The sequence below is a fragment of the Mustela lutreola genome, chromosome X (assembly GCF_030435805.1).
Source record: "Mustela lutreola isolate mMusLut2 chromosome X, mMusLut2.pri, whole genome shotgun sequence".
Lineage (NCBI taxonomy): Eukaryota > Metazoa > Chordata > Mammalia > Carnivora > Mustelidae > Mustela > Mustela lutreola.
In genome coordinates, this window is record NC_081308.1 from 118,063,225 (window position 1) to 118,075,227 (window position 12,003).

The following is a 12,003-nucleotide window of genomic DNA, read 5'->3' on the forward strand; positions in this document are numbered from 1 at the left end:
GATATTATATCCCACCTTATGTGTTACTGAAGAAGGAAAATTCTTCTGCTTAGTGGTGAAAGCATATTGTCAATGTATGTGCGCATGTGTGTGTGTGCGTGTGCATGCATGTGTGTATTATATGTGTGTGTGTGTGTAGTGTAATCATTTCAGGTATGAATTGAAACTCAAAGGAGAGAGTATTGAGGCTAATGGCATACTTAAATCTCTGAGAACAAGTTTTATCTGTAAGGTAAAGTGCTTATTTTGTGACACTTGTTTTCTAAAATGTAGTCAAATCTTTCATTATTTTAAATGTTTTTTAACAGTTTTCTTTTAACAAGACAGAAACATGTAGAAAAGTCTGTGTAAAATCCTACGATAAAGGAAATGACCACCACAAGAAAAAACTGGCTTTTTTGAAGAAAGGGATACAACTAAACTATCAACATCACTGGTAGGTTTGCGATAACACTGAGATAACATGACTTAATTTTTTAAGTCCTTTCAGAAGTAGTTTTTTATAAAAAAAAGTAGTTTTAGTACTTGAAATTGTACACTATTTTGGTGACTTTGATTAAAAATTTTAAGTCCTTTCAATAGTTTTTTTAAAAAAAAGTAGTTTTAATTAATACTTGAAATTATAGACTATTTTTTGTGACTTTGAATACATATTTGAATTAAATATATGCAAGATGATGTTGGTATTGCTTGGTGTGACATGCATGCTTGTTAAATCTTTTATTTTTTATTTATGTTTAGGATTATTGATAATATGCCAGTAATATGGTGTCACGTTATTGAGGATGGAAAGTACTGCACAACAGGATTTCCGATAGGCTGTTTTATTACCAAAGATGGCGCAGCAAAAGATGTTTGCGCTATCCGCGTAAGTGTTGAGAACTTACTATAGAATATAAGTTGCTTGTAATTTGCTTTCTGTTATAGTCACTTAGCAAACATTAACGGGACACCTACCATCTTCTAGGTTTTGGGCTAGGTGTTGGGAATACAAACTCAAGTAGGTATGGTCTCTGTCCTCACAAAGTTCCCAGTCCTGAGTAAGGAGGTGGCCCTGTATAAAAGGGACAAGGAGGATATAATGGAGGGAATGAAAAAGTATTTGTGAAATAAATGGGTAGGTGAGCATTTCTAGGAGGGAGATCAATGTGATCTAGAGCTTGGAAGTCGTGGCGCCTGGGTGGCTTGGTGGGTTAAGCCTCTGCCTTCAGCTCAGGTCATGACCCAGGGTCCTGGGATCGAGCCCCACATCGAGAAGCAGGGAAGCCCCACATCGGGAAGCAGGCTCCCCACTCTCTGCTCAGCGGGGAGCCTGCTTCCTCCTCTCTCTCTGCCTGCCTCTCTGCCTACTTGTGATCTCTCTCTCTGTGTCAAATAAATAAATTTAAAAAAAAAAGCTTGGAAGTCTGAAGTAGGATGATGTGATTGGCGGACTGTGAGGAGTCGAGCATGTCTCTCAGCATAAGTTTTGGGGTTTGGAAAGTACAGCTAGAGATGAAGCTAAAATGGGGAGTAGGCAGAAGCCAGGTCATGGAGGGAAGTCCTGTGTCCAATGGTGAGGAGAATTGTATTGAATGCCTCTTTTTGGGCCAGGAGCGATGTTATGTTGCTTTATTTATTTATTTATTTTTAAAATATTGCATTGATGTTCGGTGTAAGATGGCTCATTGCCAACACCTTTTTTTTTTTTTTTAAGATTTTATTCATTTATTTGACAGACAGAGATCACAAGCAGGCAGAGAGATAGGCAGAGAGATAGGAGGAAGCAGGCTCCCCGCTGAGCAGAGAGCCCGATGAGGGGCTCGATCCCAGGACCCTGAGATCATGACCTGAGCTGAAGGCAGAAGCCTTAACCCACTGAGCCACCCAGGCACCCCGATGTTGTATTGCTTTAGACAGTGATTGATTTCATCCTGAGAATGGCCCTGTTGTGGGGATCCACTGCTGTCATTTTACAGAAGGTGAGACTCAGTCTCCGAGAGGCTATGGCATGACTAGAGGCATAAAGCTAGTTACGTGGCAGAAGTGGACTCTAGCTCTGATCTTTCTAGCTTGGATGTCCCAATCACACTGTTCTGCCTTGCGGTTCTCAGGCAGTCTCCTACCAGGCTCCAGACTAGCAGGAGTGTCTTGGGGCTGCCATGGTGCATGACTAAGGGGCCGAACGGACGTGAAAGGGCTCCACCAGGGCAGCACTGCTTTTGATCTGTTTTCTGTATGGTGACTTGATGCAGGTCAGTGATGGGGACAAAAGGGACAGGAGAAGGAAGAGTGTAGGGTGACTGCCCAGTTTCTGCCTTGGTTGTCTAACTGATGGTGCACTTAACTGTTTCTTTCCAGAGAAAAGTGCAGTACTTCTGAAATTTCAGTCATTTATGCACCATCTTGGTGATTTTGGTCATATTTGAGGGACTTACTATTTATCTATTAAATTTTTTTAGTTTACTTAGTCTTAGTCATTTCTACACCTATCCTGGGGCTGGAACTCAGGACCCCAAGATCAAGCATCACATGTTCTTCTGACTGAGCCAGCCAGGCACCCCTAAATGTTTTTTTTGAAGATTTTTAGATTTAAAAAAAATTTAAAGATTTTATTTATTTATTTATTTATTTGACACAGGGAGAGCACAAGCATGGGGAGCAGCAGGCAGAGGGAAAGGGAGAAGCAGGCTCCCCGCTAAGCAGGGAGCCTGATGTGGGGCTCGATCCAAGGACCCTGAGATCTTGACCTGAGCTGAAGACAGATGCTTAACCAACTGAGCCACCCAGGCACCCCTCATATATCTTTTTAAAATCTTTTATTATGAGCAATTTCAAACACATAGAAAAGCTTAATTCATTATGTAGTGGACACTCATATACGCAGTGCCTAGATTCTTTTTTTTTTAAGATTTTATTTATTTGATGGAGACAGAGATCACAAGTAGGCAGAGACAGGCAGAGAGAGTGGGAGAAGTAGGCTCCCTGCTGAGCAGAGAGCCCAATGTGGGGCTTGATCCCAGGACCCTGAGATCATGACCTGATCTGAAGGCAGAGGCTTAACCCACTGAGCCATACAGGCACCCCAGTACCTAGATTCTATCATAAGCGTTTTAATTTTTTTTTTATTTTTAAAAAAGATTTTATTTATTTATTTATTTGACAGACAGAGGTCACAAGTAGGCAGAGAGAGGGGGAAGCAGGCTCCCCACTGAACAGAGAGCCCGATGCAGGGCTCGATCCCAGGACCCTGAGATCACGACCTGAGCTGAAGGCAGAGGCTTTAACCCACTGAGCCACCCAGGCGCCCCACGTTTTAATTTTTTTTACAGTTCTATTTAAGTAATCTTTACACCCAACAGGGGCTTGAATTCATGAGTCCAAGATCAAGAGTTGGATGCTTTTCCAACTGAGCCAGAAACATGCCCCAAATTAGCATTTTAAAATATTTGATTTATCCCATGTCTATCCTTTTGTCTATCCCTGTATCATTCATCCAAACAAGGCTGCATGTTCTCTTTTAGTTCTTGAAAATTGGCAGATGGATCTGCTGGCTTGATCAGATTCAAGTTTGATTTCTTGGTGAGATAAGATAGTGGTGCGTTCTTTCAAGAGACAAATGATGTCTCCTTTTTAACAAATGAATTTATTATTATTATTTTTAAGATTTTATTTACTTGAAAAAGAGAAAAAGGGGGACAAGCTGATTCTGTGCTGTGTGTGGAGTCTGACTTGGGGCTAGATCCCATGACCCTGAGACCATGACCATGAGCTGAAACTGAGAGTCAGACAGTTAACCAACTGTGCCACCCAGGATCCCCCCTCCAAAAAAACAGATTTATTATTTAGATGTTTTAGGTTCAGAGAAAAATTGAGAGGCAGGTGCAGAGATTTTCCCTCAGACCCCTTGCCCTCCCCCATGTGCATAGATAGCCTCGCTCATGATCAGTATCACTCACCAGAGTGTGGCACATTTGTTACAACTGATAAACCTACATTGACACAGCATTATCGCCCAGAGAGCACAGTTTTCAGTAGGGTTCACTCTTCGTGTTGTACATTTTATGGGTTTGGACAAATGTATAATGACACATACCTACTGTAAGGGTATCCTACTGAGTAGTCTCACAGCCCTATAAATCTGTGTTCTTCCTTATGCCTACTCATCCCTCCCTCCCACCCCAACCCTGATGTCTTTTTATCTTTCTTTTTGTTGAGACACATGGATCCATTAATTCTTTAGAGGTTGTGTTCACTGGAGAAACTGGAGCGGGAGCCTAGAGCCAGAGCTCCCCTCAACCAGAAATCCAAACTCTTCTCCCTGGTAATGTTTGTCCAGCGCCCTCTACTGGCAACACTTCATTCAACACCTTCTTGCAAAGGAAAACGATTTTTTATTTTTTAAAAAAAATTTAAAGATTTTATTTATTTATTTGACAGACGGAGATCACAAGTAGGCAAAGAGGCAGACAGAGAGAGAGGGGGAAGCAGGATCCCTGCTGAGCAGAGAGCCCGATGTGGGACTTGATTCCAGGACCCTGGGATCATGACCTGAGCCTAAGGCCGAGGCTTTAACCCACTAAGCCACCCAGGTGCCCCGGAAAACAATTTTTTAAAAAAGATTTTATTTAGGGGCGCCTGGGTGACTCAGTGGGTTAAAGCCTCGGCCTTAGGCTCAGGTCATGATCCCAGGGTCCTGGGATCGAGCCCCGCATCGGGCTCTCTGCTCAGCAGGGAGCCTGTTTCCTCCTCTCTCTCTCTCTGCCTGCCTCTCTGCCTACTTGTGATCTCTGTCTATCAAATAAATAAATAAAATATTTAAAACAAAGATTTTATTTATTTGAGAGAGGGAGCGGATGAATGCACAAGCAGGGGGAGCAGCAGGCAGAGGGAGAGGGAGAAGCAAACTCTCTGCTGAGCAGGGAGCCCGATGTGGTCCTTGATCTGAGGACCCTGGGATCACGACCTAAGCCAACTGAGCCACCCAGTCACCTGCCAAAGAAAAAAAATTAAAGGGCCTGCATAATTTTCATAGAGGCCAAAAGGAATGAATTTGGAGATGTGAGGCAAGAAGTCAATGACTGGCACACTTTATGGCACACTTTATTTATTATTTATTTATTTATTTATTTATTTTTTAAAAAGATTTTATTTATTTGACAGAGAGAGAGAGATCACAAGTAGGCAGAGAGGCAGGCAGAGAGAGAGGGGAGAAGCAGGCTCCCTGTGGAGCAGAGAGTCTGATGGGGGGCTCGATCCCAGGACCCTGGGATCATGACCTGAGCCGAAGGCAGAGGCTTTAACGCACTGAGCCACCCAGGAACCCCTATTTATTTATTTTTAAAAAGATTTTATTTATTTATTTGACAGACAGAGATCACAAGTAGGCAGAGAAGCAGGCAGAGAGAGAGAGAAAGGGAAGCAGGCTCCCTGCCGAGCAGAGAGCCCGATGCGGGGGCTCAATCCCAAGACCCTGGGATCCGGACCTGAGCCAAAGGCAGAGGCTTCAACCCACTGAGTCACCCAGGCGCCCCACTGGCACACTTTATATGCATTTACCGATGAAATCTCTGTGTAGCTCTCTTCTCTCTGGTTTCTACCCCATACAATGTAGCCCCTGGGCATCCCTGGATTGTGAACCTTGTCTCCTCAATTCTGGGATACCCAATTCTGATTGGGTACCCTTTCCTTGCCCCAGATCCTGAAAATTCTCCCTGGGAAGTAAGCCTGAAGCAATAGGTGGGCTCACCTTAGTTGCCTTTCTCTTAATGATCAGTCTTTCTCTCTCTTTTTTAAAGATTTATTTATTCATTTGGGGAGGGCAAAGGGAGAGAGAGAATCCCAAGCAGACTCCCCACTGACTGTGGAGCCCAATGTGGGGCTTGATCCCAGGACCCCCAAGACCATGACCTGAGCTGAAACCAAGAGTCAGTTGCTCAACCAACTGAGCCACCCAGGTGCCCCAGTAATCAGTATCTTAATGCTCTTTGTTGTCTGAAGTCTAAAAAATGTTGTCTTTATATATTTTACCCATTTTTTTTAGTTGTTTAAAGTGAAGGGATAAATCTGGTCTTGCATTATTCCATCATGTCGGAAGAAGGGAGTCCAAGTCCCTTGCTTTCTTCTTGCGTGCATTCCTTCGGTGTAACTTTGCCCATCCCTTTTTAGCTTTTCAGAACCTCTTTGTTGTACCTCTTGTACACAACATGTTGAGTTTTGCTTTGTGGTATCTTCCGAAAGTCCTTTTCCTCTTACTGGGTGAGTTAAGCCATTTACATATACTGATATGATGTTTGGTCTCACTTCTGTTATACTAGTTTATGGTTTTGTTCATTATTTTTGTTTTTATTTATTTATTTATTTTAAAAAAGATTTTATTTGTTTATTTGACAGACAGAGATCACAAATAGGCAGAGAGTCAGGCAGAAAGAGAGGAGGAAGCAGGCTCCTGGCTGAGCAGGAGCCCGATGTGGGGCTCCATCCCAGGACCTGGGATCATGACCTGAGCCGAAGGCAGAGGCTTTAACCCACTGAGCCACCCAGGCACCCCTATTTATTTATTTTTAAATATTCTATTTATTTATTTGACAGACAGACATCACAAGTAGGCAGAGGGGCAGGCAGAGAGAGAGGAGGAAGCAGGCTCCCTGCTGAGCAGAGAGCCCAATGCAGGGCTCCATCCCATGACCCTGGGATCATGACCCGAGCCGAAGGCAGAGGCTTTAACCTACTGAGCCACCCAGGCACCCTTTGTTCATAATTTTTATATTCTGCATTTTATTGATTCTAAAACTCATCTTTTCCTATATTTTAACATTTATGAAATCAGAATGTGTCCCTTTCAGTTGATGGCTTGGCAAAGTTTAATTAGCAATGTTTTTTCTTAGCAGCACATGAAATAATGTCTTTCCAAAAGATTTATTTATTTAAGAGAGAAAGTGGAGGTGGGGGAAGGGAGGGACAGAGGGAGTGAGATCTCCAAGCAGACCCTACTCTGATCATGGAGCCCCACACAGGGCTCGATCCTACAACCCTGAGACCACGACCCGAGCCGAAACCAAGAGTCAGATGCTTAACTGACTGTGCCACTAAAATAATGTTTTATAGTTGGTGGCATTTTAGATTCCATGAAATGGAATTATTAGTCACCTCTTTCTTTAAAGGGTCTCATGCAGTTTCATGATTAGGTGTCTAGTTATAGATTTTTGTTTTGCTTTGTTTTTAATCTTCTTTGTAACTTTTTTGAGTTTCCTGAATTGGTGTGCCTTATCAGTTCTGGAATTCTCAGCATTGTCAGATGCTTTCTTCTTTCCTTCAGACTCCAGTTAAAGCTGTGTGAAATGTTTTTATTTTCTCCTACATGCCTCTTAATCTCCCTTCTGTATTTTCCATTTTTTTCTGTGCTGTGTTCTGGCTTATCTTCTAGTCTAAATTTTCTTCTCATTTGTTTCTTCTCTTATGAACATTGGCATTGAGGGCACATGTTGTGATGAGCCCCGGGTGTTGTATGTAAATGATGAATCACTAGATTCTACTCCTGAAATCAATATTGCACTGTGTGTTAACTTACTAGAATTTAAATAAGAACTTAGAAAAAAAGAAATGTTTTATTACAATAACATTGATATCAAACATATTGAGATTTTTGTTCTCACATTTTTTTTTTATTTTTTAAAAGATCTTTATTTATTTATTTATTTGACAGACAGATCACAAGTAGGCAGAGAGGCAGGCAGAGAGAGAGGAGGAAGCAGGCGCCCCGCTGAGCAGAGAACCCGATGCGGGACTCGATCGCAGAACCCTGGGATCATGACCTGAGCTGAAGGCAGAGGCTTAACCCACTGAGCCACCCAGGTGCCCTGTATCTCATATTTTTAAGCCCTTTGCCTTGGCATCTGATAATTTATAAGTTTATTCATACATAAACAAACCTCAAAAATCCTAAAAAAACCCTCATAGGCAATGAATTTTTAATTTCAACAATTAGCTTTCTCATTTCTGCAAGTTTTGTTTTGTTCTTTTGCAAATTTGCTATATCATTATTTTGTACTTTTCTATTTCATGCACATGCTATCATGCTTGTATTTTACTTCTTTGAAGTATAGTAAATGTTAATTTTAAATCTGCTTCTGATGGGGCACGTGGGTTGCTCAGCCAGATTCTTTTTTTAAAAAATTTTTAATTTTCAATTTTTTATAAACATGTAATGTATTTTTATCCCCTGGGGTACAGGTCTGTGAATCGCCAGGTTTACACACTTCACAGCACTCAACAAAGCACATACCCTCCCCCAATGTCCATAACCCCTCCCCCCTTCTCCCAACCCCCCTTCCCCCAGCAACCCTCAGTTTGTTTTGTGAGCTTAAGAGTCACTTATGGTTTGTCTCCCTCCCAATCCCATCTTGTTTCATTTATTCTTCTCCTACCCACTTAAGCCCCCATGTTGCATCACCACTTCCTCATATCAGGGAGATCATATGATAGTTGTCTTTCTCCGATTGACTTATTTCGCTAAGCATGATACGCTCTAGTTCCATCCACGTTATCGCAAATGACTAGATTTCAGTCAGTCTGATTCTTGATTTCAGCTCAGGTCATGGTCTCAGCGTCGTGAGTTCAAGTGTCTGGCTCTACACTGGGCGTGGAGCCTGCTTGAGATTCTCCCTCTCCCTCTGGCCCCCAATGCTTCTTGCTCACTCTCTCAATCTCTAAAAGAAAGTTGTTTGTGGAGTTTCTTTGAGTCCCAGGGTCAAACTAGTTTCCTCCAGAGAAGATTTTCATTCACTTCTGCAAAGCGTCTTTGGGAAATACCAGCCTGGGACTGCCTTAAAGCAAATTCACAACTTGAATTTCCTGGGGCCACTTAGGTGATGGGAATCCACATTGCAAATCTATGTTAGGACTGGCCTGTGGCCAAAACTACTCAAGGACAGTTCCCCCACTCCCTTTTTGTGTTTAGCATCAAGGCCATCTTCCTTATAGTCCATTGGCGGTTGTGGAGAAGGCTTACTCCTGGCTCATCTTTACCTTTGAGGGTATTGGTTTTGCGAGGGGTCAGTGGTCTCAGATTAATGGGCATAGGGTCTCATTTTAGCCTTCTCAGCTGGGAGGGCCCTCCCTGAGTGCTCTCCTCCCTATCCCATGAGGCTACCCAAACTTAAGTTCAAGTTTACCCAGAACAGCAGGTGTCCTCAGGGCAATAGCCATGTCCGTGCTCCCTCACCCAGCTTAACTCTCTGGCTTCCAGATTTCCCTTAGAATTTGGCATGGTAATTCCTCATTTTCTCCTCAGCTCATGTTTTGTTTTTGTTTCAAATTTAAAAGACTTTATTTTTTAGAGCAGGATTAGGTTCACAGCAAAATTAAGAGGAAATGTACAGAGAGTTCTCATAGACTCCCTACCCCGATAGATACATAGCCTCCCCCACTATCAACCTCCCCCACCAGAGTAGTATATTTCATTTTGTTTTTAAAAATTAAAAAAAAGGGACGCCTGGGCGGCTCAGTTGGTTAAGCAGCTGCCTTCGGCTCAGGTCATGATCCCAGCGTCCTGGGATCGAGTCCCGCATCAGGCTCCTTGCTCGGTGGGGAGCCTGCTTCTCCTTCTGCCTCTGCTTGCCATTCTGTCTGCCTGTGCTCGCTCGCTCTCGCTCTCTCTCTGATAAATAAATAAAATCTTTAAAAAATATATATATATAAATTTAAAAAAATTAAGATTTTACTTATTTATTTGAGAGAGAGAAATCAAGAGCTCGGGTAGGAGCAGAGGAAGAGGGACAAGCAGACTTGGGTCTGGGTCCTGATCTCATGATCCTGGGCTCATGATCTGAGCTGAAACTGAGTCTGACACTTAACTGGCTGACTCACCCAGGCACCCCTAAAAAGATTTTATTTTTAAGTCATCTCTACACCAACGTGGGGCTTGAACTTACAAGCTGGAGATTGAAGGTCACATGTTCTACCAACTGAGCCAGCTGCCCACCCCAGAGTGGTACATTTTACACAACTGATGAACAATTGACACCCAATGTCCGTACTTTACATTACGGTTGACTTTTGCTGTTGTACATTCTATGTTCATGTTGCTTTTATGAAGATATTTGTTATGTTATATTTATCATTTGTAGTTTTCAGCAGGAGATTTAGCCCAAAGTGGATTGGAATTGGAAATCTAGGTGAAGATTCAAAGCACAATTTTAACATCAGTAGGAAGGAAACTAACATTTAATGATCTCCTTGTTCTGTGCCAGGTGCTGGGCTAGTTCTTTCCCTATAATTTCTCATTTAATCCACTTAATGATTTTATGAAGTGAGTGATGGTGTCCCCATTTTAAGAAAACTACGGCCAGGGGCTCCTGGGTGGCTCAGTGGGTTAAAGCCTTTGCCTTTGGCTCGGGTCAGGATCCCAGGATCCTGGGATCAAGCCCTGCATCGGGCTCTCTGCTCATCAGGGAGCCTGTTTCCTCCTCTCTCTCTGACTGCCTCTCTGCCTATCTCTGTCTGTGAAATAAATAAATTTATAAAAAAAAAAAAAGAAAAAGAAAACTCCCTAGAGTGTATGTGGCAAAATCTGAATTGCGTCCCAGTGTTTTCTGGTCCAAATTCCATTCTCTCTGCAACATAGGGAACTCCCTCTTATATTATTTGAATGCTTGTAGGATGTTAGCCCTTAGGGCATAGTTAAGATGTGCCTGGCATATAACAGATGTTCAAAAATATTTGCTGAATGAATGAATGAATGAATGAAGCAATGTTCCTAGCCTTGTGATCACACAGGTTAGTATATCTCATACCTGAGCTTTCAACCTAGGCAGTTTGACTGTGGAGACCACAACCTTAACCACAACGCTGGCTGCTTCTATTTGTATATATCATGGACATCCGATACCAATACGTGGTATTCTCCATACTAGGACATGCAAATCTGCTAGCTGCAGTTTATTTCTCTATATGATCACACCATGTTTCATTTAACTGAGTGGATAGACAGTGGTTTCTTGGTGGTTTTTAATCCTTTGCATTTACGGACAGCCCTGCAGGGAGCAGTACTTACTCTCCACCCTAAGCTGACTGTGAGACTCCTCCACAGGATCACTCCTACCCTCTTCTCTATCATCATTGTACTAAAGGATCTCTAAAATTCCTTCAGGCCATCACCCTCAATTCTGGGATTTCCAGAGCCATAATTCTCAATCTAGGTGTCCTGCATGTTGTAGATTACTGAATATGGTAATTGACAAGGTTCGTTTGGATTCATTTTCTGAAGATTGAAGGGCTTGGGTAATGTAATAGCTAATATTTGTTGAAGGCTTCTTATGCCAAGCACTGTACTGAATACATACATTATTCTATTTAATCCTCAACCATTCTATGAGCAATCCTATTATAGTCCCCATTTTTTTTTTAGTTAAATCTATTTTTTAAAGATCGGAAAGTCTGATGCGGGGTTCGATCCCGGGACCCTGAGATCATGACCTGAGCTGGAGGCAGAGGCTTTAACCCACTGAGCCACCCAGGTGTCCCTAGTTAAATCTATTTTTAAAAGATTTATATTTTTATCTGTCAGAGTGAGTGAGAGAGAGAGAGGCAGACAGAGAGGCAGGCTCGCTGCGGAGGGAGTCTAGCACAGGACTTGATCCCAGGACCCTGGGATCGCAACTGGAGCTGAAGGCAGATGCTTAACTGACTGAGCCACCCAGGCATCCCAGTTAAATTTATTTTTATAAGTAATCTCTACATCCAAGGTGGAGCTCAAACTCATGACCCTCAGATCAGGAATCACATGTTGTACCAACTGGGCCAGCCAGGCTCCCTTATTGCTCCCATTTTTAAAAAGAGGAAACTGAGGCTCAAAGAGGTTAAGTGACTTGTCTGTGTTCATATAGCTTGTAGGTGCTGTCTGATTTCAAAGCTCGTATTACAAAGCCCTTTATTTGCTAGGGCTTCACTAAAAATACACTGTAAAATGGGTAGCTTAGGGGCACCTGGGTGGCTCAGTGGGTTAAAGCCTCTGCCTTCAGCTCA

General features: G+C 42.6%; 1 protein-coding gene across 2 annotated transcripts in view; it reads left to right on the forward strand.

Moving 5' to 3' along the window:
* The window catches only part of LOC131821951 (transmembrane 9 superfamily member 2-like), an 86,767-nt gene that overhangs the window by 16,461 nt on the left and 58,303 nt on the right, over positions 1-12,003 (forward strand). For both annotated transcript variants that reach the window (XM_059158326.1, XM_059158327.1), the window contains exons 4-5: positions 309-436; positions 742-868. In XM_059158326.1, the coding sequence (XP_059014309.1) occupies positions 309-436; positions 742-868 (255 nt within the window). The remainder of the gene's footprint in view (positions 1-308; positions 437-741; positions 869-12,003) is intronic.